At 36.4% G+C, this 27,974-nt stretch overlaps 1 protein-coding gene across 3 annotated transcripts; it reads left to right on the top strand.

Annotated features, from left to right (window-relative positions):
• Positions 1-7: 7 nt before the first annotated feature.
• Positions 8-27,974, top strand: RAD21 (RAD21 cohesin complex component). 3 transcript variants are annotated; one of them, XM_040625973.1, is made up of 14 exons: positions 8-199; positions 7,267-7,441; positions 12,020-12,149; positions 14,144-14,243; positions 15,876-15,982; positions 16,867-17,073; positions 17,524-17,649; positions 17,971-18,093; positions 19,746-19,969; positions 21,043-21,202; positions 21,589-21,737; positions 23,663-23,812; positions 25,546-25,629; positions 26,254-27,974. In XM_040625973.1, the coding sequence occupies exons 2-14, from the start codon at positions 7,298-7,300 to the stop codon at positions 26,443-26,445; spliced, it is 1,896 nt and encodes a 631-aa protein (XP_040481907.1). In that variant the 5' UTR covers positions 8-199; positions 7,267-7,297; the 3' UTR covers positions 26,446-27,974. The 3 variants fall into 3 exon arrangements, with proteins under 3 accessions (XP_040481907.1, XP_040481909.1, XP_040481908.1); XM_040625975.1 differs by lacking the exon at positions 8-199 and adding an exon at positions 515-532; XM_040625974.1 differs by lacking the exon at positions 8-199 and adding an exon at positions 592-610.

The raw sequence follows: 27,974 nt of genomic DNA, 5'->3' as shown, positions 1-27,974 counted from the left end.
GGCGGCAGGAAGAGCCGCGGCGTAACGGCAGCCATCTTGTTTGTTTGAGTGAATCGGAAAGGAGGCGGTGGCTGTGGCGGCGGCGGGAGCTGTTCCGAAGCTACACCTCACAGGGGCTCCCCCCTTTCCCCGCCCCCTCCCCCGACCCTTTTCCCCTCCCCAGGCCACCCAGCCCGCCCAGCTCCCGGCGGAGAGCAAGGTAAGATACTGGGCCAGCCCCACTTATCCTCGGGCTCCCTCCGCCTACCGCTTCCCTGCCGTCTTGCCGTCTAGGAGCCGGACTCGGGGGGGGGGAAGCGAGGGAGAAGAGCACTCGCAGCGCCCCGGGACAGTGGCCGTGCTGCCACCCTCCGAGCTCCGGAACGGCAGCGCCGCCCGCCCAGGCCTCTTCCCCCGGGCCCGCCCTCGGCCAGGACCCGCGCAGCCTGGGCGCGCATTATCGCTTGTTTGGTAACAAATGGTTCTGGTCCGTTCCAAGGCCGAGAAAGCCGTTACTCCGCCAGTCCCACGGGAGCCGCATCTCCCGGAGAAGGTAGAGGAAACCCTGCGCCGCGGAGGGAGAGGCGGAGGTTTGAACGAGCCCGCTCTGGGGACTGGGCCGCCTACTCCGGTAAAAATGGCTGTCTAGGAAGACGCGGGGCGGGAGGCGGCAGCGGGTTGGCGCCCGCGATGGCAGCTCGAAGGGGCATCAACCGTTCGCCGAGCTTGGGTTCTGAGGTGGAGACGTGCGGGCCTTCCCTTCGCGGGCGCTGTGGGGCCACACCACGGCGGCGGGCCCCTCGCCAGGGACTGCTGCTGCTCCCCCCCCTCCCCTTTTTTAAAGGAAAAATTTTACGTTGGGCATATTACATATTGGACAGACCAATAGAAAACCCGACCAAGGGAAGTTGCTTCTGATTCTTAGGAAATTAGCATAATTGGTGTCCCCCCCCCCGACTTTTCTAATGATTAGGGATCTTGAGTGTTTTGATACTGATATAGAGACGCTTTGGGAAGAAGGTGTGTGTTTCTGACAAATGGTTGACGTCTTTTTGCTCGCCGGGAAAGGCTTTGCGATTAATCCGTTGTGATGGAGTGGGGTGACACTGTCTAGTTGTGCTGCCAGATATAGCGGCCTTCTTCAAATTTGAAAGAAGGAAACGCTGGAGGGTTTGCCCACCCTATGATTTGTTAGGCTGTCTTAAGCGTTCAGAAACGCGCTTGCGTTTTTAAGGCTTTCTGGTAAAGGCTTGTGTTTATCGGCTCTCTTAGCAAGCGAAAGTTAATATTTGTTCTCCTAATGCTGTTTAGAATCATCACTAAATTCCAGGAAAAAATTTTCATAAAATGAATGCAAATGCCAGTGACCTGTGTGAGTCGGCAGAATTTTGGAGACAGGTTGGAGATTTCCTAAGTTGTAGAGTCATTAAATTTCCTTTTTTAATGTTGGAGGCAACTCAGTTATTTTTGAAAAGACACTGATGACATATACCATATCCAGTGATTAAATTATTTAACACTTCGTAAATGGTTGAGGTGACAGCAGTGCATAACTAATGGACATAGTGCTTTTTATACAAAATTAGAATTACATTAGCAGAGTGTAACCTAATTTTTTTGTTATTTATAAGGACAGCACATTAGTACACTCTAGAATCAAGTTTTCTTGAGTGGCATATGTTTAAAGTATTGTTAAAGCTGATTATTTCTTTCCTGATGAATTTCTGTTTATTAGAACACATACTCTGATAAATTTTGTCTTTTACATTTTAGCACAGAGGAAATTTCTAATTTTTGAGAAATAAAGGTTTTGTGTTGTTTGTTTAAATGTGATGTCTGGTTAGGCATAATCTATGCTCTGCTGTGAAATTTTTTTCAAAGTTACTGTTTACTTACGTCTACAGTGGGATTGTGTTGGTTTGCTGTTCTATTTCATTCTCATAATCCTGTTTGGTAAATATCCTCGTTTTATAGATGTGAAAGCTAAGACTCAAATGTTAAGTAACTTTTAACCCTTATTAAACAACTAAGGAGGGAGCAGAACTTGAGTCTAGGACCTTCTGATTGTAAAACTCTTGTTTAAAGAATGTTAGTACCAAAAGGGTGGGGAGCTCTAGTGTGCAGGGTTGGAAGTAACTTCTGTTCTTGAGACACTCCCCAACTCCCCAGAGATAATTACATTATTACATGAGTTAGGTATAGATGTTTTCCAAGGTTAGCAAATCCCTGAATTTCAATCTTCCAGGTGTTTATAGTTTGTGAAAATGAACCACACAGACTAAGCACCTTAACCTGCTAGTTAATGGCAAAGCAGGATTGAGTCTTGACTTCCAGTATAATAGTATTTACTTTGAGTAGTTGATATTTGTGTATGTTCCGAGTTAAAGCAGTATGAAAAGGTAGGTCTCACTTTCCCAGCAGACCCACTTTCCAAAGGTAACCGGTGTCATCATTTTCATCTGTAAGCCACAGATATTTTATGCAAGTGCATTACATATATATTAGAGCCCTCCCTTTATTTTAAATACATATATGTGTATCATTGTTTAAGGCCACATGGAATTGTTATATGGCTGTATTTATTAAAAGTCGCTAATTAGCAGCTAGGTAAGTTATTTCTGATATTTTGCCATTAAAAGTCATGCTGGCAGGGCAACGCAGTATTGCAGTTAGAAGTGTGGGCTCTGAAATTCAAGTTCCTACGTGCACTAAATGCTAGTGACCTTTGGCACATTGTCCTCTCCTTTTCTCTCGTTTTCTAGTCTGTAAAATGGGCCAGTACTTACCTCATACGGCTGTCATGAAGATGGACACACAAAATTCTTAGATCTTAGTGAGATTTTTTAAGATTTTTGTTACTGATATTTTACATCTCCAAGTATATCTTTGGCATTATTACTGGAAGTGCAATTTCTGGTTTGAAAGTATGAATGTTTGAGATTTTCATAAGATGTTTGCAAACTGCCCTTCAAAGAGGTCATACCAATTTATACAACCATTGTCCTGCCCTGTTTTCTAACAGATGAGTAAAATACCATAATTCATATTGTAAAAACATGAAGTTACTTTTTAGGATATATTGAAAAAAGTTTGCTGCTTTAGGAAAAAAATGAGAAATCATGAAATTGCTAAGCTGTGCTCTAGGACCAAATGTAGGCTTTATGCTAAGATCTTTTGCAAAGGATTAACAGAGATCTACAGAAATTCAGAATCTACAGAGATTAATCGACTTCTTTTTTTAAGATTGGTTAAAGTATAGTAATACTAAGGAAAAAGATTGTTTAAAAGCAATGATTACACTTTCTCCTTCTTTAGATATAAGCCAGTAGTTGATCCACCACAGTGCTTCAGGCTTCCTTTAGTTATTAGGGTGATTTCCTCTTGCTAATTGTTTCCCAGATTAATTTTAGCACCACTCTGCTTTACTTACCCCCGTCCCGTGCCAAGAAAGCATCTATTTAGGAATCTCTGCCTCTGCATAGCTGGGATATTTTAGGCATGGTACTCTGACCGGAGCTTAAGTCCTGGCCATGAGCTACTGACACCTGTTGAAAAGCACCAGTAGTTTTAATTTCTAAAATCTCCAGAATTTTTTACATGTGTCAATTATGAGATCACTTGGTGTATCTCATTTCCTTATTCATTAAGCACATATTTAGTAGTTGACATGCGGCAGGCAGTGTTCTAAGCGCTAAATATTAAGGAGATTTTTATTTGGAACACAGCTATGTTCTGCAGTAAAACTTGGGACTTCATGTGTATGACAGTGACTGTATTTCTAAGAACACACTGCCATATTGAATTTCTACAAAATCCTGTAGACTTTATAGTGTTGTAGATGCAACTTAATTTTCACACTAACATTTAGGCTTGAAGTAAAAGCATTGCTTTGCAACATAGGTTCATTAATTATGGGAAGCATATTTTGAACTATAAAATACTGCTGAGCAGGATATGAGATACACTTGAGGTGTTATTATTTAATTCTTCTACCTTAGAGTGTTTGATCTGAATTCTTCCTAGTTTCGTATTCCTTAGTTCTTTTCTTAACTTCACATTTGAGAGAAAGAGTTCACAACATTGGGCAATTGATGAAGCCTGTTTTTTTTTTTTCCTTTGGAGACAACTTTCCTGATGTACATTAATGATCCACTGGGAATATCTGGTTCAGCAAATGAGAATTTCAGGACCGTTTGCTATTAAGTGATGGAAAATGGAGAGGAGGCAAACCTGACTGAATTACCACCCTCCACCCTTTCAAACATTTTTGACAGTCATTAAGTCTCTTGCCTCTGATATGTTTAAGTAATAGTTTCTGTACATCACTGGAAAGAATGGGCACAGTTTTTAATTAAAAGTACAGTAAGCAAAATTCTCATTCTAAAATTTACAGTCTCTGTAAAAACATGAAAATTCAGTTTTACTTTGGATTTTTTTAAGCTAATTCAAAAAGGAATTTTTATTCCCACTAGCAGTGTATAAGGGATGAAGCTTCTGTATATCCTCACTGGGCTTTGGTGTTGCCATTATTTTTTATTTTAGGTCTTTCAGTAGATGTGCAGTCATCTCTCATGGGTCTAAATTTGCATTTTCTTAATGAATGGTGATGGTGAACATCTTTTCTTGTTCTTATTTGCCGTATGTCCTTTTCTGTAAAATTTCTTTTGCTCATTTTCTAATTAGATTTTTTTACTTGAGTTTTTAGAATTCTTTATTCTGGATCCAGGTCCCTGTCAGATATGTCATTTTCAAAATTTTTTCCCATTTTGTACTTTACATTCTCGGTGAGCTCTTTCATAGAACAGAATTTCTTAATTTGATAAAGGTCAATTCATTTTTTTTTCCCCTTTGTGGGACATGTTTTTGGTGTCCTGTGTAAAAACTCTTACTGGGCGCCTGGGTGGCTCAGTCAGTTAAGTGTCTGCCTCATGTCATGATTCCAGGGACCTACTTAGCAGGGAGTCTGCTTCTCCCTCTCCTGCTGCTGCTCCCCATTTGTGCGAGCTCTGTCTCTTTCTTTCTCTCTCAAAAAATAATGCGCGCTCTGTCTCTTTCTCTCTCTCAAAAAAAAAAAATAGATATATTTACCAACATTTAGGTATACCAAAGTTTTTTCCCTCTGGTTTTTTCTAAAAATTTTAAACTTTTACATTTAAGTCTGTGATTTATTTTGAATTACTTTTTATATAATGTGTGAGGATCAAGATTCTTTTTCCCCCCTTGTGGATGATGTCCAATCACCCAAGCATTATTTTTGAAAAGACTATCCTTTCCCCTGTGCCAAGCTTCTTCATCTTTATGAAAAATCATTTGGACTTATTTATGTGGATTTGTGGGTTCCCTGTCCTATTTCGTTGATCTGTATGTTTTTCTGTCTGCCAAACAACGTTGACTGTTGTAGCTATGTAAATCTTAAAATTGGCTAGACAAATTCATCCCACTATATTGTTTAAAAAAAAAAAATTTACCTATTCCCATTCCTTTGCCTTTCCATATAAATTTTACAAAAATCTTGTGAATGGCTATAAAGAAAACTCACTAGGATTTTGACAGGCATTATGTTAAAGTTTCTTTTAAAACTAAACTGTCACTTATCATGCTACCCAACAGTCATATGTCAGGACATTTGTCCCAGAGAAATGAAAACTCTGTTCACTATAAGTTTATATACGTAGATTTATAGCAGCTTTATTTGAAACAGCCTCAAGCTGGAAACAGCCAAATATCTTTCAATAGGGGATCGACAAAGCAAATAGTGGTATGTCCATCTCATGGAATGCTAGTCCGTGATGAAAAGGAACATACTATTGATACATGCAATAATTTGGGTGGATTTCAAAGAGTGTTAAATGGCTGAATCCAAAAGGTCACATACTGTATGATTCCATTCATATAACATTCTCAATATGACAAAATGGGTGTGACAATTTCAAAGGATAGGAGAGAGAGAGCTTTGTGTTGATGAATTAGTTTTGCATTTTATTCCCTCACAGTGGTGGTTACACAAATCTGCACATGTGATAAAATGGCATAGAATTATACATACACATGTACCAATGTCACTGTCCTGGTTTTGATACTCTATGTAAGATGTCACCATTGGGGGAAACTGGAAAAGGGTAAGTGGGACCTCTCTGTACTATTTCTGAGACTCCTATGAATCTATAATTATTTCAAGATCAAAAATGTTTTTTAAAATGTTTACTTTTCACGTGCTACAGATGTGCTTGAGTTTGTTTTTGTAAAAACATGACATATATCATCTAGTCCTGGGCATTTTAGAAAAAAAATCATCTGGCAAGGTAGATTTTTTAAATCTTACGTAAAAAAGAGGGAAAATAAATAATATAAGGAAACTGTCAACACAGGAAACATAGGAAACATGGACAGATAACATACTCTCCAACCTGGGGTTTTTAAGCTACTTTTTTCCCCCATATATTTATACATAGCTTGTTGAAAGAAAAATAAAATGTGAATAACACTTGTATTTCTACTAAGGCTTCTTTAGTCATAAGATAAATGTTACATTATGTCATTGTCCTGAATACAGTATTTAAATTATAACTGGACAAGTGCTTTTCGAATTCCTGAGTTGGGAAAACTATATATATATCTATATATCTATATATAGATAGAGATAAAATACTTTTTAAGCCTCAGTTTTTCTAAACTACTCATCTGTAAAATGGGACCAACCCTCCTGTTTATCTTTATTTGGTGCAATATGAAATGCTTATTATCACAGTGCTTTTCATGAGATAGTGGTTATTATATAAAGCATCTAGCTGAGTATCAGTTGTTAATGGGGTTCTAAAAAATGGAAATTTACACATTAATTAATATCTGTGCCTGAGTGTTTTTCTTCTTGGACATACTTTTCTTGGATGAAGAATATGTTACCTAGCTTTTGGTCAGAATCAGACTCCACAGTCCGTAATCAGGATAGGAATGCGATGAACACTTGATGGAACTTCAAAATGAACAAGAGTTTTCTGGTGACAATTTTTACTAAAAAACAAAACAAAACCCTGGCAGTTTTATTTGGAATATGAAAGTGATTTGGCTCTTTTGTCCCTTCTCTTCAGCTCTTAAAATTTTGAGGTCTTGCCCTCTCAGAACTAAGCAATAGGTGGGTGTTTTTTTTTTAATGTGTATTGTACTTTACTCAAACCTTTCATAGTTCTCATACTGAAAAGAATTGGAAACTATTTTCAGATTTCTTATATGTCTTGATTGAATCTTTGTTTTCATACGGTATTTATATTAACTTTTTTTCCCTTTCAGGTTTCCTCCTGTTTCATAAGCAGCCGGAACAATGTTCTACGCACATTTTGTCCTCAGTAAGAGAGGGCCTCTGGCCAAAATTTGGCTAGCGGCCCATTGGGATAAGAAGCTAACCAAAGCCCATGTGTTTGAGTGTAATTTAGAGAGCAGTGTGGAGAGTATCATCTCACCAAAGGTATGTTTGATGTCGGTGTATTTTTGTTCACTTTGTTGATTGTTTATTGATACGTAGAAATTTGTAGAATTTTAGGTTGACATCTGTGTATATTGGAGGCAAAGAAAAATTTGTAGATTATCCATAGTTCCAGTTTGGTATGTTATTCCCTTTAAAAATCCTGTTAGTGCACATATACTTTCATTTGCCAGTTTTCATGGTAGGTAAGTAAGTATGAAGTCAGGCAGTATCCAGATATTTTGTATTTATCCTTCTAGATGTTTTTGTACTTAAATATGTATATAAATGTTTCTAATTTGGGAATTTACAAAATATTCGAAAAAAGGATCCATTAATTGGGAAAGGTTGTAGGGATCAGATCTAATTGTCTTACCCACCTAGTAACCAGTGTTCATAACGCTTGTTCCTCCTTAGCTCCACAGGCCTACTTGCTGTTTCTTGAAAATACCCAGCTTTTTGCTCTTTCTTGAAGATACTCAGCTTTTTTCCTATCTCAAAAACTTTTATACTTGCGTGCTCTTCTCCTAAATATTTAATTACTGTGTCTCCCACTAGAATGGAAGCCTCATGAAAGTCCTTTCCTTACCTGCCTTGTTTACTTCTCTGTGCCTAGAGGAGCTTTAATTGACATCCTCTGAAACTGTTCTGAAGCAGTGTTTCCACCCTTGGGTTTCACAAATAGTGTAACTGGAAGTAATCCAGGGTTTTTGTGTTGCCAAGAAAGGACTTCAGAACACACAGACACAATTACATCTATTAACATCATTAGTACTTCATTGAAAAACAGATACATTGATTTCAAAAATGTATAAGGACTAATCTCAAAGGAAAAGTCCTTTATATATATCTGTATATATATATTAAACGTCTGTGTTTTAAAGGTCCTTTCCTGGACTTTGTATTAACACATACATGCACCCATTTTCCTGTGGAGAAAACGTTCCAGATCATAGCTGTCTGGAACAGCATTGGTAGCTACTCTTAGAATTGGCAGTTTGGACGCTGCTGGCTGCCATAGTTGGTTAAATAAGAGTAGTTCCTTATTGCTGAAAGAGCTAGGGAATCTCAAAGGAATAAACTTGGGATCTGGAAGATACTTGTTCAGAAAAGTCATGTGCGAAAGAATATGTTCTAGGTGAAAAAGTGAAAGTTAGTATTTGTAATTAGAGCTAAATTATAAAATTTCCATCTGTCTGTGGAATTTTGGCTGGTTTTAGAGTTACAGCTGGTGGATTTTATTATGGTTAAGGACATTTCTATCATGTTATTTCTAAGACAATATTAAAATAAAAACTTTACAAACAGGAAAATAGGTGATCTCTAGTCCTATCACCTAGAGAAGCCTTTAGTGTTTTGGTATGCCTTCTAAAACGTGTGCATGTTTTTACGCATAATTTTTCTCATTATATGTGTACGCAACTGAATTACATGTTTTATAACAAGTCTGCATTCAGGAAAAGCTCTTCATAGCTTTATCATCATTTTTAATGTTGCATTATACAGCGTCATAGTCTCTTATCCACAGAATTTAAGTACAAAAAATGGGAACAGACTTGACAGAAACTGAAGTAAGGTCACTTGTGTATTCATATATTCACTATAGAATCACTAACGTATATGATTATTAGAAACTGCTCTAAATAGATGCTGCTGGGAATGTCTTAATATATATCATATGCTGAATGTTATCTTTATGACCACAAAGCTCTGAATTCCAAAACACACTTGGCCTGTAGGATTTAAGATAAAGGATTATGGACCTGTAATTCATTGTTTTGATTGTACGTGATTTATTTTACCAGTCTCTTTTTTGGATAATCTATATTTTTTACTAATTTCTTGAATTTTAATTCCTCTGGCCCTGTACAGTGTATTAAAATAACAAAGATCTCTCTGGGTAGTAGAACTATAGGTTTACTTTCCTCTTTTTAAAAAGTAACCATTGAATAAACATTGCTTGCAAAATATTTTGTTCACATCTGTGTCTTTTTTGAATTAATTTTTATGGGAGTTTAGAATACATCAAAACCAGTATTGCATAGAGAAGCTTCATGTTCAGTGATCTTTGTACACATCTGTAAATTTTTCCTTAATGTTGATGTTTAGGAATATAATTGATGGGCCGGGTGATATACACTTAAAGATTTCTAATATGCGTTCATAGTTTGCTCCGTGGGGAGATAGTACCAGTTTGCACTGCTGGTCGAATTGTATGAGACTGATGTTTTCTACTTTTTATAGAAATGCTTACTAAGGTAAGTAAATGGAAAAAGGAGAAGTTGAGCTGTTTTTTTGAAATTAATATGTGTGGCTAATCTTTAATACCTACAAACACATATTGAGGGTGATTTGGCTTAAAAGGATAACAAATTTTTTCATAGTATGTGCAGAGTACTTTGTACCCTATTAGGGAGGCTACAAAAGAGTACAAGACCATCTGATACATGAAAGTATGTAGGCACACGGTTCAGGAATAATGTAAAAGACTGGACTGTGTGTGAGAGAAAGAATAACTTATTTTAAAAACTATTTCTAAGTGGGTTATTTGATTGATCTTGTTTTATTTTGATAAAATATAAAGATACTTCCACAGAGTGAACTGACCTGAAAATTTCTAATGTTTGATCTTGGTGTGCAGTTCTTGTTATGGGTAAATGTTGGTTTGGTTGTTTAAACAAGTGTCAGACGTATAGCTCAGTTGCAGCTGCGTGCCTTCTGCCCCTCCTACCCCCACCCCTCCATTGGAACAGCCACTGGTAATCTCTAGAGCTTTTTCTGGATATGTAGCCTGTGTTCCTTATTACACCTACATTCTTAACACGAGCGAGCTCAACAAAAATGCCATACTTCATTTTACCTACTCCTATGTTAAACTCTGAACCAAACTAATATACAAAGAAAGCTTTTGCCCAAACAACACCTTTTTTCAAAGTTGCTAATCCTTTACAAGATAATGGCATGCAAAGGGTTTTAAACCCCTCCTCCTTTCTTAAAGTGAAGGTGTAGTCAGTATTTTAAATTTCCTAAAACCACATCATAAAAGTAGATTCTCTTTTTCCATTAGTTGCAGTGTTTTAATTGGGTATTACTTTTCATATCAAGGATTTTTCATATAAGTAAGTCTAGATTTGATCACAAATTTATAATTTTAGATAGCTAAGAATTTAGAGCAGTAAATTTCATAATTTGTGCTGTAAGTCATGTGAATTTGCCATAAATGTAGAGCCTGAGAGTCATTACAAATAGAATCCTAGGCCGCTGTTTTGACAGTACACATATAACTTAAAGATAGTGTTTTATTTTATAAGTAACATATTAATCATAACTTAAGCAAATGATGAACAACTTTATTTGCTACTTTAGAATTTGGTATGATTTGGAAAATAGTCTGGGAAAGTTTGAGTTCATGTTGTTTTGTTCTCAAAAATTTTTCCATATTATAGCCAGAGGAATTTTTAATCATTCTATTTAGATTAGATGCTTGCTTTTCTTTCTTTTCCCAACAAATGCATCTCACACAGTGGATCCCACATAAGTGTTGATTGAAATCTACCTTGAAAAAAACAGGCAGAGGAGTATATTTTCTTGTGAAAATAGATGGGTTACCATTATCCTTTATTAGTTTGTTTGCCTTCCAGTCAACTGATAAAACTCAGTGAAAAGTGGCTTAAACAATAAGGAAATTAACAGTCTTACTTCACTAGAAGTTTAGAAATAGGAAGATTTAGGATTAGTTGAGCAGTTCAGTGATGTCATTCATCTAAAAGACTCACCAATTATTTTTCCTTTTAAAGATTTATTTATTTATTTGGAGGGGGTGCAGAGGAAGAGGGAGAGAGAGCCCCAAGCAGACTCTGCACTGAGCATAAGCCCCATGCAGGGCTCAATCCCACAATCCTGAGATCATGACCTGAGCCAAAATTGAGAGTTGGATGCGCAACTGACTGAGCCACCCAGGACTCACCAATCTTGTGTTGGTTTCTTGTCCTTATACTTACGGCCTCGTGACTACAAGCAGCTCCAAACCCATCTGCTCACAACACAGGAAGGGAGAAGAAAGAGGCAGGCGTTCTTCTTTTATTGGGAAAATCTCTCTCAGAAACTGACTTACTTCACTCGTTTTTCTTGTTGGTCGAACTGGGTTTTGTGCCCACTCAAGAAGCATTAGCAGAGAGGAATGAGTTAGTTCTTGAAGGCTGGGGACGTTCACTTCCCAAACATAATCAGAGTTCAGTTAGCCAGCAAGGAGCAAGAGCTACAGATTGGCAACCCAAAAGTGCTCCATATTCCTTAATGTGCTTGTGACAGCGATCTGTGGAGTACTTTACTACCTGCTTCATAGCTACCTTCATATCTATGTTAACTAATGAATTACTACTGGTGTGTTCTTTGTGGATACCCAGGATTTACAGGTAAAGGCATGAATAAAATATAAGTGATTATTAAGAAACTTCACATAAATGATAAAGTAAAAGCTGCCTATAAATTGCACAGAATACAAGCTTTTGAAGTATGATTACCTCTAAAACCAAAAAATTAACTTTATAAATTAGATTAATATTAATGTTTTGCTCATAGGTGAAGATGGCACTCCGAACATCAGGACACCTCTTACTGGGAGTAGTTCGTATCTATCACAGAAAAGCCAAATACCTCCTTGCAGACTGTAATGAAGCATTCATTAAGATAAAGATGGCTTTTCGGCCAGGTATCGTTGCCTTATTATTTTTTTTAAACCTTGGAGTTTTATGTAGTGTGAAAAACTGCAAAACATATATTCTAGATCCCTTCAAAAATAGGGCAAGGCTTGACGAGGCAGTGGTTCAAGGGAAGAAACCCACATCTGTCATTCATTTGGAATTATGACAATCACTTCTTTTTTTAACCCCTTTTCATCAGCTTTTATAGAACTGAAGAGTCGAAAAAACTATTACATGATTTTTTTTTTAATGTAGCTCAGAAAAGAAAATCTTAGGGTTTAAAATTTTTTTCTGAATAATTTTAGCATATTCTTAAAATTCACTTTTAACTTGAGACTTTTATTAAATGTTTTCTATAGTTTTTTGTTGTTTGAGCTTAGGTAATGATTGATTCTAAAGCTGGACTCTAGGAACCAAATTTCCATAGGTAATAACTGGTATTTATCTGAATTCATGTATCACTTTATAATTTTTTAAAGCACTGATGAAAGTTTATTGTAATTAAAATAGTGTATAGGAGAGATGCCTTATACAGTAGTTTCTGCAGCGGCTATGTTTTAGTACTTTATTTTAATATATGAACAGTGAAGATTTTGAGATCTAAGATTTTATTTAAAAATAAGATGTTTATACAGATGGCTGACACATGAAAAGATGGTTAATATCACTCATCAGGGAAATACAAATCAAAACTACAATGAGATATCACTTCACACATGTCAGAATGGCTAAAATGAACAACACAGGGAACAACAGATGTTGGCAAGGTTGTGGAGAAAGGGGAACCCTCTTGAACCCTCTTACACTGTTGGTGGGAATGCAAACTGGTACAGCCACTCTGGAGAACAGTATGGAAGTTCTTCAAAAATTAAAGAACTACCTTATGATCCAGCAGTTGCAGTACTAGGAACTTACCCAAAGGATACAAAAACACTTAATTCGAAGGGGTACATGCACCCCAGTGTTTATGGCGGCATTACCTATAATAGCCAAAGTATGGAAAGAGCCCAAATGTCCGTTGATGAATGGATAAAGATGATGTTGGGGGGGAGGGGTGTGTGTACACAAACATACACAATCAAGTATTCAGCCATCGAAAAGAATGAAATCTTGCCATTTGCAATGACACGGATGGAGCTAGCTAGAGTGTTAGCTAGCTTATGCTAAGCAAAATAAGTCAGAGAAAGGGAAATACCATATGATGTCACTCATGTGGAATTTAAGAAACGAAGCAGGTGAACAGAAAGGAAAGAAAAGGGAGGCAAACCATAAGAGACACTTAACTATAAAGAACAAACATCAAGGTTGCTGGATGGGAGGTGGGGGTGGGGGGGGGGGTCAGCTAAATGGGTGATGGGTATTAAGGTGGGCACTTTTTAGATGTAAGTGTTATATGTAAGTGATGAATCACTAAATTCTCCTAAAACTAGTATTACACTATATATTAACTAACTGGAATTTAAATAAAAACTTGAAACAAAACAAAAACCAAAGATGTTTAGGCAGAGGCTGTGATACTTGAATAATTTCTAACATATGGGTGCTAATTGCATTTTGCTTAAATAACCGTGCTTTTTGTTTATTTTTGCCTTTAAAAACAATGCATTTTTAGTATAGACCACTTGAAGAATATAAATAATTAAAATAATGTAATCTTACCCTAAAATAACCAACTCCTCTTTAATAGGGTGCTCCTTTGCATTCGTTCCCCTTATAAATTTCATGTTTATTGAGAAAACGGTTATTAATATTTATTTGTTGATATGTCCTTTTAAAGACATCCCCTTAATGCATAGGTGGTGCTTTGACTTTGTTTTTGGAAAGTAGTTTGGCTTATGATTATAGAAAAACAAAAGTACTTGGGCTTCAGTGGTACTTCGCATATATTATCAATCTTTTTAGACTGTAACCTTAGGAAATTATACTGACTTTACCTTACTTTGGTCTTTAGATAATCTGTGGTATAACCGTTAGGCCTTCAAGCTTACCATTTCTTTTCCAGGTGTTGTTGACCTGCCTGAGGAAAATCGAGAAGCTGCTTACAATGCTATTACCTTACCTGAAGAATTTCATGACTTTGATCAGCCACTGCCTGACTTAGAGTATGTCCCTCCTCCCTCTTTTAATTGTCAGCTTGGTATACAAATAACGTTACTAGTATCAAACATACAGTTTTCCTTGGAACATCTTGTCATCAAGTTAACATGAGGTTAAAATGCATATGCTTTCAATTAGGATAGTGTATAAATATGAAACATATAACCTAGAAAGTTGTATAGATACCAACTTTAACAAAGCTAAGATGGGAGAATTCTGATGTGCTTAGGCCAAAGCTTGTGTAAACTAAACAGTTTTCCAGGTGTCTGCTTTATATAATGATATCAGTGAATATGAACTATTGCTTCATGATTTTTCTTTGGACATAATAAAGTCATCTACTGGTTATCATCTTTGCCAGGCTATACTCAGCCACAGTTTCTCTTTTTTTTTTTAAATATAGATAACTCTTTCAAGAGAAAGAAAAGATCGTGTCGCAACATACGTTTAAGAGGGGAAGGTTGTACAGAGATGGCTATTACAGCAGAATAGTGTAGTGTGTTTCCCTTTTCTCAAGTCCTCAAAATTCAGCTGTCTTTACCATGACAGGGAATGTGCCTCTAACTTCCTGTGTGATTTAGTAGCACAACTGACAACCAAGAAACCCTTTACACCAAGCCCCATTTTTAGGGACGACAAATTTCTCTGCTGCTTAAAATGATCTATGACTCCTATTTATGATTTATTTTGATATGTGTGTTAATGTCAATACTGTCTAGCTGCTTTCCTTTTTTTTTTTCTCTCTCTTCTAATGTATTTTTTAAAAGTTTTCATTGTGGAAATTTAACAGCTAAAAAGCAGAAAGATTAGTATTAGGAGCCCCATATAGTGATAAACCAGTTTCTTCAATTATGAATATGTTGCCAGTTTTATTTCATATGTGTTTCCCCAACTCACCTTCCAACCCCCACTGGATTATTTTAAAGAGTAGATACCTTACTTCCTCTGTCAATACTTCAGTATCTCTTTTGAGGTAAGGAATTTTCTAAATCTATCCATAATAACATCCCACCTATAAGTTCTAGTAATTTCTTAATGTAATATTCAGTCAGCATTCAAATGTCCCCAGTTAACACACAGGCCTTTTTTTCTTCAGTTTGTTTAAGTTAGGTTCTCTACAGATTATCCAGACTGTATTTAGTTGATAAGTCTCAGAAGTCTCTCATCCTTTTACTTGCCATTTGTTTCCTGAATAAACCTGGTCATTTGTTTTGAAGTATTTTACATTCTGAATGTGGACAATGGTAATTCCACGTTTTTGCTTAATATCACATGTCTTTTATTTAATATTTTTAAACAATATGAGAGATTAATTTGTTAGAGGAAGAAACAGTCTTAGAAAAGCTGGGTAACTTCAGAGTTCATACCATGACCCTGATGAAAACCCATACCTACCTAGACTGTGCATTTTTAAGTTTTTCCTCTGTATATTACATTACCTAGGTAGTGATTTCAGCAAATTCTGTTTTGCTTGCTGTGATGGTTTTTAAATCTAAATACAAATCAAATATTAGGGCTTATAAACCATGGTGACTTTTGTATGTATGTTTTTTCCTTGTAGAGAGAATTAGGATTTTTTTTTCCTTATGCATTCACTGCAGACTTAAGACTAAAATGTATTTGAAATTTTTTTAAAGTGACATTGATGTGGCCCAGCAGTTCAGCTTGAACCAGAGTAGAGTGGAAGAAATAACCATGAGAGAAGAAGTTGGGAACATCAGTATTCTACAAGAAAATGATTTTGGTAATAGAGAAACAAATCACTAGCTACTAGCTAATAATGTTAGAATTATGTTGCAGCACAACTCGTGATTTAAAAAAGAAAACCCAGACATATGTTACATTTATCATGACAGAAGGACAAAATTTCATCTAATCCTTTTTCATCAAGAAAAGAATTTGCTTTCCTACTAGTATATTAAGCATCATTTCCATTTATGCACCAAACTTGAGTTCATTATTTGCCTATTCCTGCTTTGCATACTGATAGAACCTATATATGGATCTGTGTGAAAAGTCCCAACACTGAAGTAATGCCCAGTTTTAAACTAATCACTTGGAAACAATTTCATTATGTACTTTTTTTTTTTTTTTTTAAGATTTTATTTGAGAGAGAGTGATCTAGCAAGAGGTGGGGCGGGTTGAGGGGAGAGGGAGAAGCAGAATTCCTGCCGATCACAGAGCCCCATACAAGGCCGTTCCCAGCACCCTGGGATCAACGACCTGAGGCCGAGGGCAGATGATTAACTGGCTGAGCCACCCTGGTGCCCCATCTACTATTCTTCCTGAATAGTGTTTAAAACAGGTAGCCAAATTCTTTCTTGATGAAAACAAACACATTCTAATGAAGTTTAAGTCTGAATGTTCATGCAACCTAACCTATAGACATATTTAAATTTACTTAACCTGTTTAGGATAACCTTAATTTGGAGCCTGTGTTTGAATTTGCTAGTCATGCCCCATAATCAATCAGTTTAGATGCTACAGGTTTTAAAGTTTTAAACTGGATGTTTTAATACTCAAATAAGGTTTCAGTTAGCAAATGTGACAGTGCAGTTATAAGAAATCATTAGCCGTTTTATAACAGTGAATGTAACTTTTTTCAACTAATAACTAAAATTTGTTCAGGTGACTTTGGAATGGATGATCGTGAGATCATGAGAGAAGGAAGTGCTTTTGAGGATGATGACATGTTAGTGAGCACTAGCGCTTCTAACCTCCTGTTAGAGCCTGAACAGAGCACCAGCAATCTGAATGAGAAAATTAATCATTTAGAATATGAAGACCAATATAAAGACGACAATTTTGGAGAAGGAAATGATGGTGGTATATTAGGTAGGTGACAACAAGGTGGTTATTCTAACATTTCTTTATTCATTTGCAGTCTTTTAGAGCAGTCGCTAATTCTGGGTCATAAGCAACTCTTTAGATATACTTGTGTGGATTGTGACTAGTTGATTTCATTCAAGTGTTCTGTGAAACTAGAGCCTAAAATGTTACAACAGTACTTGATTTTGTTAAAGGTGCTTGTCTCAAAGTTTTAAGTTTTAAACTGCTGTATTTGTTTTTGATATATTAAATGTTTTAAATAGAGATGTGAACTAGAAAATAGAATTTTTTTCCTATACCATTATACTTTTGTATGCTGCCTTGAAGAGAAACAGATGCAAGTTGAATGCAGATTTTTTAATTCAGTTAATTTTAATGTAATTTTATTTTCCCAGTGATTGGCTATTCTTTTAGCATTTCTTTTTCAAGTTATAATAACTATATTCCCTATTTCAGATGACAAACTTATAAGTAATAATGATGGTGGTATCTTTGACGATCCCCCGGCCCTGTCTGAGGCAGGTGTGATGTTGCCAGAACAGCCTGCACATGATGATATGGATGAGGATGATAACGTATCAAGTAAGCATTTCCTGTTCAGTGATGTGGGCATGTTTATATGCAGCTGAAAAGGTATTACTGTAGAAGACCACAAACTAAAAGTTCCAGCTTTTACTGAGTTATAAAGCTCCTTAAAAACAGTGCCTATGATTATTGATTCTCTTTGATGTTTAACCCTGTACCCCTCTAGGTTCACCTCTGGAGGGCCTCCTTCATAACTAGAAAAGTGTTTGTTATTGGTACCAGTGGGTTTCTTTCATTTCTCAAGGGATTTTTTTTCCCCATTTGTAGGAGATGTATTCAATACCCATGCTTTTTGTGATCAAATTTCTGTTTTTATAGTGGGTGGGCCTGATAGTCCGGATTCAGTGGATCCTGTTGAACCAATGCCAACTATGACTGATCAGACAACACTTGTTCCAAATGAGGAAGAAGCTTTTGCTTTGGAACCTATTGATATCACTGGTGAGCAGACAGACTTTTTGACTTATAAAATTCAGAACATAATGTCTTAATTTTGGTTCTTGTCTATTCTGTTATTCTTGTTTTAGATAGCTAAGCTTCTTTCTCCTTTGTCATCTATTACAGAGTCTTCAATTACAATCTAGGTATCTTAGAGAATACCTGTGGAAGTTGCTCTGAAATATAAAAATATAGAACTAAGTTTTTTGCTAACCTGTATCGTAGTCTTTTGGGGTCCCAAAATAATAAGTCACAGGAGTAACAGAAAACATTGCAAAGCATTTTACATTGAAGTACAGATTGATTATCTGTTCCAAAGTTCTAGATTGTATAATAGTTGGGCTACAATCTGGGAAAGCCGAAAGAATTTTTTTTTTAACTGGAAATGTGACAGATTCTAAAATCAGTGTTGTATTTCTTTTAGTCATAGCAAAACATATTGGGGGTGCTGCTTCTCAATAAAAGAAGCATGTTAAGGCTTCTCAGTAAAAGAAGCATGTTAAGATGTGTAATTTAGATGTGAAGCTAAAATTTCTAGATGGTTTATGAGTAAATCAGAATGTAATTCAAGATACAGTTAATTACTTTTAAGTAGAACAAGACTGACTTTTTAGGTTTTCTCCAAGAATTTGATCACCAAAAATTGTGACTTGGGCTTCCCGTTTATAAAGAATGTTTGCTAGGCACCTACTCTGTGTAGAAACTAAAAATAGAAAAATGAACAAGTGTTTATCCTCATGGAAGTTAAGTACTAATTAGTGGAGCATGGGTAAGTAAAATATGTACTATATTAGTGACAGGTATTATAGCGAACTGTAAATGAGGCAGGATGGTCAGGTTTTGCCGGCTGTTTTAAGAACTTTGACTTCCAGAGAAGGAAGGAAACTCAGCTGGAGGATAAGGGTTGGACAGAGGCTGTCCAGAGTAACATCTTTACCTGAATATTTTATGCAGAAAAAATCATTGGGCATATAACATTTCTGACAGGATAAAACCTTGAGGAACTTATTTGTATCTTAAGAAATTGAGATAATGCCACCTACTTTGTAGTTTTAGTAAGGATTAAAAATGAATATACAGTAAATAACTAGGACGGAGTTCCAGGTCCGTCTGACTGGGTGTGGACTTTTTTTTTTTTCACTTAACTGCTTGTACAGCTGCCATATATGAATTGTAACTTTTCCACTAAAAATCATAGTAATTGCAACCCTTTATGGAGAACTTAAGTATTTTACAACTCCTGTAAGTGGTTGGCCATTTTTGAAAGAGGAAATAAAGAGATAAGCAAGATAAAGGTAACTTTTCTTAATGGTCATTCAGGTGTAATAGTAAGTAATAAAACCCAGGACTTGAGCCCAAATCTGTATAAACCTACATGGGCAAAACATACTGGCTTTTGCATTATTTTACTTATTTTTCCCAAAGTCTGTGTATATTCATTAATTCAGCAGATTTTTATTCAGCACCTATAGTATGCCAGCCTCTGTCCAACATGGAACTGCAAAAACAGCAGTTAAAACGAACTCTGCCCTCTTGAGGCTTTTCTACCAGGGATATAGAAAAGCAGGGATACAATGAGACCAAGTCTGGTATTTATCTCTATGTTCCATGATGGCCTCACAGGAAAATGACTTTTTTTTCTTCTGTCATTCCAGTCAAAGAAACAAAAGCCAAGAGGAAGAGGAAGCTGATTGTTGACAGTGTCAAAGAGTTGGATAGTAAGACAATTAGAGCCCAACTTAGTGATTATTCTGATATTGTTACTACTTTGGATCTGGCACCACCCACCAAGAAATTGATGATGTGGAAAGAGACAGGCGGAGTGGAAAAACTCTTCTCCTTACCTGCTCAGCCTTTATGGAATAATAGACTACTGAAGGTAATATAGTGTGCAGAATTTTTTATTCTATATATATTTGGCCATCTTTTAAAATTAACTTTTAAAACCTTTGACATCTTTGATCAGATATTTTCAACTATATGGCACCTTTTTTAACTTAAATCACAATATAATGAACATAACCTGAACTGAAAGATCCTGCTGATACCTGTATTTCTAAAAGACGTAGAAGGAATTTTTTCTATACTAAAAAGCCATATTGAGGTTTTTAATATTAGTTCTCCCTTTTCAGCCGTTCTCTTGCCTTAGTGTACGCTGTGCTTCAAGTCTGCAGTGGTTCTCCTTTTCCCAAAGAATTCTCTGGCGTTATGAGAATTATTTTCACCCATAAGACCTTTTTGCTCACCTTAAGTTCTGCACTTCCAAAACAAGGTTCTGAAGTGAAGAACTCAGTGAAGCAATGCTATGAGACTGTTACTCTAAATTTGAAAAAACATTAATTCTATGGTAGATTTTACTATTTAGTGGAGAAAGTCCTTAGGATATTTCTTTGACTCACTGGTCTCATTATTAGACATTTTCCTAAGGAAGTAATTCAAAATACGGAAAAAGCCATTTCTTTGAAGATGTTCATTACATTGTTTGCAGTTAAACTGAAAAAAAACTATGGTTCAAATGTGATATATATACATCTATATATGTGTATCTCCACTCAGTTGAATGTTATGCAGTCATTAAAATTATTAAAAATGGTAGTTTATAAGATTTCCATATAATTGGTATGATTCCATTCCATGGAGTTTTAAGTGTGTGAATATGAAAATAAGCTGAGGGAAAATTTTAAATTATCTCCAAGTTATACGACAGTGGATAATTTCATTTATTTTTGACTTTTCTAAAATCATTGCACTTAAAATCAGCTATCCTGTATTTAAAAATATTAAGATGTAATGAAGTGTGGCTATAACATTTAGAAGTCATGCTGAATTATACAGACACTGATTACAACTATATTAAAATATACTTAATGGTAAGTAGAAATGTCAGTGGTGAATTTTTAATGTGATTTATTTTATAATTGAGTTTTTGGGGTTTTTGGTTTTTTTTTATAGCTCTTTACACGCTGTCTTACACCACTAGTACCAGAAGATCTTAGAAAAAGGAGGAAAGGAGGAGAGGCTGATAATTTGGATGAATTCCTCAAAGAATTTGAAAATCCAGAGGTTCCCAGAGAGGAGCAGCAGCAGCAGCACCAGCAGCGTGATGTTATCGGTGTGTTCTGTTGGAATAGTTCCTTGATAAAGATTTATCTGTATATTGCCAGAGTAAGAGAAATCAGGAACAAAGGAGTACACTCAAATTTTTGGACAGGGAAATACAGTCAATTGCTGTGTTAAGTAGGAAGCTTTCGGTTTTTGGAAAGGTTTAAAGTTTAGAACTGAGTAATGTTCTGCTCAGAGGATTATTCTCCATTAGATTACAGGTGGTGGAATTGTGACCTTTTCCATGTGTATTGTTACAAATTGAGTAATCTTTGCAGAGGTAACATATTTATTTGGCCTTAAGAAAGTACTTTTGTCTTAATGTATTAAAGTAAACTCTGAAATATTGTTGAAGACTGTATAAGTCACATCTCCTCTTTATATGACCAATTGCAGATGAGCCCATTGTGGAAGAGCCAACCCGCCTCCAGGATTCAGTGATGGAGACCAGCAGAACAACCTTTGATGAATCAGCCATGCCTCCACCACCTCCTCAGGGAGTCAAGCGAAAAGCAGGACAAATTGACCCAGAGCCTGTGATCCCTGTAAGTAAGCCCATCAGTTGTCAAGAATTTTATATCTCTAGTAAAAGTATTATCTAAGTAGTCCTTTTGAAATATTTTGGTTGAGGAAAAAACTGACAAGAGAGAAAGAATGGCAGCCAAGGATGTGAACACAGAGTGCCCTAAGTGAGAGAAGATATTCCAGGAGTTTGAACCTTTCTGACTCTTCTTACAGATAGTCTGTTTCAGAGTGGCCTAACGTGACCATCTTTGGCTAATGCAGAATCCTCGACTCTAAACTTGGTTCCAGTTTAGTTCAGGGTGAATCTCACAATTCTTGATTAAAGATGAAAAATAATACATGAAACGTGTTAAATTCTTCAAGTATGTCATGAGTAAAGTGAACACGGTCAAACTTTTTAAATTAACACCTAGTTCCTTTTTCTAAAAACTGTGGTTTTCTTCGTTAGCAAGATTGAACATTTTTTCTCAAGTTTTAATGAGATAATTGACATACAACATCATACTAGTTTACGGTATAGAACAGTGATTTGATACTGTGGAATCATTTCACAACGTGTGTATAAAACATCTATCCCCTTACATAATTACATTTTTTTTCTTGCCCTGAGAACTTTTAAGATCTACTCTTAGCTACTTTCAAGTATATGTTACAGTATTAACTATAATCACCATACCGTGTATTAGATCCCTAGAACTTATAACTGGAAGTATCTTTCTAAACCCTAGTAACTACCATTGCATTCTGCTTTTACGAGTTCCACATTTTTTTTTAGATTCTACATGTAAATGATACCATATATATTTGTCTTCCCTTGACTTATTTCACTTAGTATAATGCCTTCCAAATCTATCCCTGTAGTCCTACTTGCTTGTTTTTTTGCTTTTATTGCTTTTGCTGTCAAATCCAAAAATTATTGCCAATGTCTATTTTGAGGAGCTTAACCTGTTCTGTGTTTTCTCCTAGTAGTTTTATGGTTTCAGGTCTTAAACTCGTCTTTAATCCATTTTGGGTTGATGTTCCTGGTGGTCCAGTTTTCCCAGAACCATTATTGAAAAATTTCCCCATTGCATGGATTGACTCCTTAGCTCTGAATTCTGTTGAAAGTTCCTGCAACATAAGACAGTTTTAGACTACCTTATTAATAATCAGAATATACTTATCAAATCGCTTAAAAAAAAAAAAAAGTAAAGCAACACCTGGCTACTTCATGCAGACTTTATACCATTAAGTTCATTTAGGGTAGGAAAACTAAACTATAGGGGAAGTAAGGTCTAGTGTAAGACTTCCCAATCTTAAATTTCTGGAGTAAGTTAACCTTGGGCTGTTGGTTCAGCCTCCATCAAGAGGTACTGGTAGAAGATTCCTCTGCAATTTTAAGAACTGTTTTTCTGTGCCTTCTGGTGGTAGAGTTGTCCAAAAGAGCATCTTTCTGTATGAGCTCAGGAATAGGGGTGGGGACAGGTAACGAGTGGGTTACTCAAGTACAACAGTCCTGGAAGAACTTGTTTTTTTAACATTCTTAGCTGCTTATATTAAGCCTTAGAGGAAAAATTCAAGAGATAGACTCAGAAAAATGATCTTCTCCTTCCTATTATTTGCTGCCAGAAGAGCTCCTAGGCTCTTATTTAGAGTCCAGCCTTAGTTGTAGTAGCTGTGAGACATTTTCATGCAGTAATGGGTGACAGTACAGGCTATTTAACGTTAAAGCCTTTTTGCATTGCGTTAGTGGGTGGTTCTGTGTTGTGTGGTTTTTCCTAAAATGCCGCTACAGAAAGTTTTGGGGTTTTTTTCCTGTGCATAGTTTTTCTTGTGATTTACAAATTTATCACATGGACATTGTAACTGTTTGGTTCCTAAAAAGTGTAAGAACAAGGTATAATCAATTATTGATTGTGAGGAAGTATGGCAGTATGACCCCAGTATTTCTTCCCCTTGCTTTAAGCCCCAGCAGGTTGAGCAGGTGGAAATACCCCCTGTAGAGCTGCCTCCTGAGGAGCCTCCAAATATCTGTCAGTTAATTCCAGAGTTAGAACTCCTACCAGAGAAAGAGAAGGAGAAAGAGAAGGAGAAAGAAGATGATGAAGAGGAGGAGGTAAGGGAACACTGGCAAAGAGAAAATAAATCCTATCCCAGACTGAGCACAGATCTTCAACCTGCTCTTTTACTTTCATAGTGGAGCCAAGGTAATTGATGTTGAGCGTCAACAGTGATGAAAAATGTTCAAGCAGAAACAACATGTAACCAAATTCTTAATGATCTAGATCATTATTAACAACATCAGATTTTATGCTGTGCTGTAACTCATTGGCTCCCTTGCAGGCTTTTGAAGGACATAGGACTGACTGCCCTTTTCCTGATTTCTCAATTGATTTTAGATTGTTTGTAGCTGGTTTTACTATCTTGTGGCCAATTTTTTACTGCTTTTAGCATTTACCTCTGGTATGACATCTCTGTGGCCTGGAAATCTGATAACCATTTTCCATTTGTAGGAGTTTTGTTTTTGTTAGACTGGGGTGAGATGTGACTTGGCTAAAATAGATTGAGTAAAGGCACTTTAACAATGGATTTCATTTTCAGGGCCCTTATTTGGCTCTTCAAGGTTCCCCCCCCCTTTTTTCTGGATCTTTGTTTAAATTTAAAATAAAAACCTTAAAATATCTTCTAGGAACCATTGAAGCCTTTTAAAATTTTTCTAAGACCACAGGTTATGGGCTGGGTACATATTTTCATTAATATCCGTTTGTATTTGTAATTTATTATTTTTATATTATGTCAACCATTTAGTGGAGTACTGGCTTTTTGTTTTGGTTTGGTTTTTTTTTTTTTTTTAAGTAAAAATTTAGCCCCAGAGCTACTAGTCTAGGGTATGCCATTATCTCAGACTTAGTGTTGAATCAGTATTTAAAATTGTTGTGCTTTCTATTATGTATGAAGCCCTTAACTCCCAGCTCTTTGAAATGTGGTATGTAGTTCCAGCATAGCATGGAAGCATCTCAGCTGTTGCTCCATGCCAACTTCAGAGTTTAGAAAGTCACTTAGAAGGCAAGTCCTGTTAGGTAGCTAGGAGCTGGGCAGCTCAAGTGAAATCAAGTATTATGGATTATAGCCCCCCCCCCTTTTTTTTTTAAGATTTTATTTGACCAGGGGTGGTGGGTGGTAGGGTGGGGACAGCAGAGAGAGGAGGAGAAACAGACTCTCTCTGCTGATCAGGGAGCCCACCTGAGTGGGGCTCGATCCCAAAACCTTGAGACCGTGACCCCAGCCAAAGAAAGATGCTTAACCGACTGAGTCACCCAGGCACCCCATACCCCATTTCTCTTGAAACACTGTATAGACCAGTACTACTTACTCATCTCCTACTGTGTGCTCTTTGATACGGGTCCACAATGAGGTTGGGATCTGCCAGAATATAAATCGTCTAGAAGATCATGCTACTGAAAAAATATTTATACATTCAGTTGAAATAAGGAGTGTGCTTAGTGACATAGCTGATTTATAAGTTAATTATCTTAACAGGGGCCAATCAGTAACCAGTAGCTCACCAACCAGCAGTATCCAGGGGCCACGCAGTGTAGACCACATCCTTAGGAGACCAGTACAGAATCTTATATCCAGCCAAATGTTTGCTTGCAGATACAGAAGACTTTCTTCTGTAATTTAAGAAAGACAAGCTTCAGAGTTCGTACTAGATGCTAAGAGATTTATAGTTTTCTATTACTCAGAGTACACAATTTAAATTAAAACATTCAGGACATAAGGAAATAGTTCATTTTGCAGTAGACCACTTTTGTCAGCTTTTTTGTGTGTTGGGGCCTTTTCATTCAGGACGAAGATGCTTCCGGAGGTGATCAGGATCAAGAAGAAAGAAGATGGAACAAAAGGACTCAACAGATGCTTCATGGGCTTCAGGTAGGTACACCAGTCCTGACTTGAGCAAAGACTTGGCATTGCTCCCTTAAAAAAATAGCAACACGGTAGGACCAGCAAGCCTACTTTCAGTGCTGTGGATTCTAATATATAAATTGTTAGGCCCAGAGTAAGCCTGGAGAGCAGCCAAGTGAACACTTTCCCATGGTTATGCGGCAAAGGGAAGCTGTGGTGGTGGTTTATAGAATGCCTTTGTGTGTCTACATCTTCTTGGTTTTCGTAGATCATCTTTAGTGTTGAATTGTTAAATTTATCGAGTCAGATACAGATGAGATATTTTGAGCATCTGTGAAATACCAGGCAAGTTGCTCAAGGTTTCCTAAAATAGGATAGTTGGATTTTAAAAATAATTTGAAATTTTAGGAACTGTGTGCGTTCAGTTTTACTATTGTATCACATTTGTTGTTGGAATGTTGTTCCTTGGACCTTTGATTTTAGAAATGCCATAATATACTTTGCCCCATTACCTTCACTCAAGACTATTCAAAAAAGTCCACTCCGAGCAGAATATACAGTGTACTTTTTCTGGTATCCAAAATTGGCACCCTTTTAAAATTACCACCTTACTGTGAGATTACTTTAATTCTTCCTTTGGTTTTATTTCAGCGAGCTCTTGCTAAAACTGGAGCTGAATCCATCAGTTTGCTTGAGTTATGTCGAAACACAAACAGAAAGCAAGCTGCAGCAAAGTTCTACAGCTTCTTGGTTCTTAAAAAGCAACAAGCTATTGAGCTGACACAGGAAGAACCATACAGTGACATCATTGCAACACCTGGACCAAGGTTCCACATTATTTGAGCAGCTAGAAGCATTATAGCTAGTGTTCATTTCACTAGTGTATACAAATTGCCCCCATGTGTAGGGCACACAAAACCCTTTGAGAAAACTTAGATTTTTGTCTGTAAAAAGTCTCTGCCTTTTTCTTCGTTTTTTTCCAGTATTTTATCAATTTCATCTTTAAGGGAAACTGCTTACATGGATGTGTTTGTGTTCTGATGGAGAAAACAAGCACACCCAAGAACCCAGAAGATCATTTTAACAGTTCAGAACAGATGTGTGCAATATTGGCGCATGTAGAGTAGCAGTTGAAAGTCAGGATTTTTATCTTAGTTCTCCATCACCACGTTGGAAAGGAAGACGTGTCGGGGGGAAAATGCCTGAGAATTTAATTAAGAACGATGGTGTGAGTCTTTGAGAAAAAGAAGTTGTCTTTTCCCACTAGTGACACTGGCAGTCTTGTTAACGGCTGTGTTGGGGGATGGTGCCCAAAACAGATTGTCCTCTTGAGATACTATTTTAAAGTGTAATTCCGTAATGACCAAGAGGGTGTGTGAAACTGTGCTGTAACTAAACCCCTTCAGCTACAAAATGGTAGGACTTGGTTTAAAGTGTTCTTTTGTAAGTCATTCCATTTGAAACTTTTTAATGAACCTGACTATTCTAAAATCTGTTGTTTTAGCGAGGCTCTAAAATGAGCAGAAGTAGACTTTTTAGAGTAGAATATAAAAACATTTATAACTTTCCAGAAGCTCTAAATCAAAGTTTTAAAAAGATGTTTGGATATATTTGAGTACTCAGATCATGAAAATAGAAATTGCTATGCCAACTAAAAGGACAGACTGTTGGGAGATTAGACACCTGGTTGACTTTAACCCTTAAGCAGACAATGCTGTTAATAACTAATGGCTTCTCTGATATTTATTGTAAGTTTTAGTACTGATCTCTTCCCAGTGCTGCACACTCCTGTGTTTGGAACTTTATTTTAATGGCTTTGCAACAGAAATCCTATATTCGGTTTCCTATAATTTAAGGAAAGCATCCAAATAAAGGCTTTATTAACAGACCAGATAGCACCAGAAATTATGTGACTGTTATGATTATCAGAACATGTCTTAACTTTTTAGGGCAAAATTATTCACACTGAAAGTTGTAGCTTAAGTGTTGGCACTTTTGTGGAAAAAAATCACTTTTGAAACTCACTCAGACTTCAGTGTATACCCAGTAATTTTAAATTATGTGAAATGTTTTAAATTAGTGAACTCGTAATTACTGTTTTGATGATTCAGTTTCTTGAGAATGGTAAGTGTATAAAATTGCTATTGCAGCTTTATTTTCAATATGTGCCTGTAAACCATGGATTTTTCTCCCTTTGTAAAAAGTCATTTGTAGATAATTGAATGTTTGATTATAGAAAGGTCATTAGTTTCTTGTTAACACATTTTGTTAGTCTGGTTTTGTTGCTTATCGGGTTTAATATTGTTCTTGAAAATAGTTGATGCTATGTTATGTATAACTTTTCTAATAAAAGTTGTGGTATAAGCTGTAAA

Source organism: Ursus maritimus, unplaced genomic scaffold, assembly GCF_017311325.1.
Source record: "Ursus maritimus isolate PB19 unplaced genomic scaffold, ASM1731132v1 scaffold_9, whole genome shotgun sequence".
Classification (NCBI taxonomy): Eukaryota; Metazoa; Chordata; class Mammalia; order Carnivora; family Ursidae; genus Ursus; species Ursus maritimus.
The sequence above is the reverse complement of the archived record's forward strand: the minus strand, read 5'-3'. Positions and strand labels throughout refer to the sequence as shown.

Excerpts from the sequence above, each read along its gene's own strand:
- RAD21 (XM_040625973.1), top strand. The coding sequence starts at position 7,298 with ATGTTCTACGCACATTTTGTCCTCAGTAAGAGAGGGCCTCTGGCCAAA. Across the intron at positions 12,150-14,143 it reads AAAGATGGCTTTTCGGCCAG|GTGTTGTTGACCTGCCTGAG; the intron begins GTATCGTTGCCT and ends TTTCTTTTCCAG. Across the intron at positions 14,244-15,875 it reads CAGCCACTGCCTGACTTAGA|TGACATTGATGTGGCCCAGC; the intron begins GTATGTCCCTCC and ends ATTTTTTTAAAG.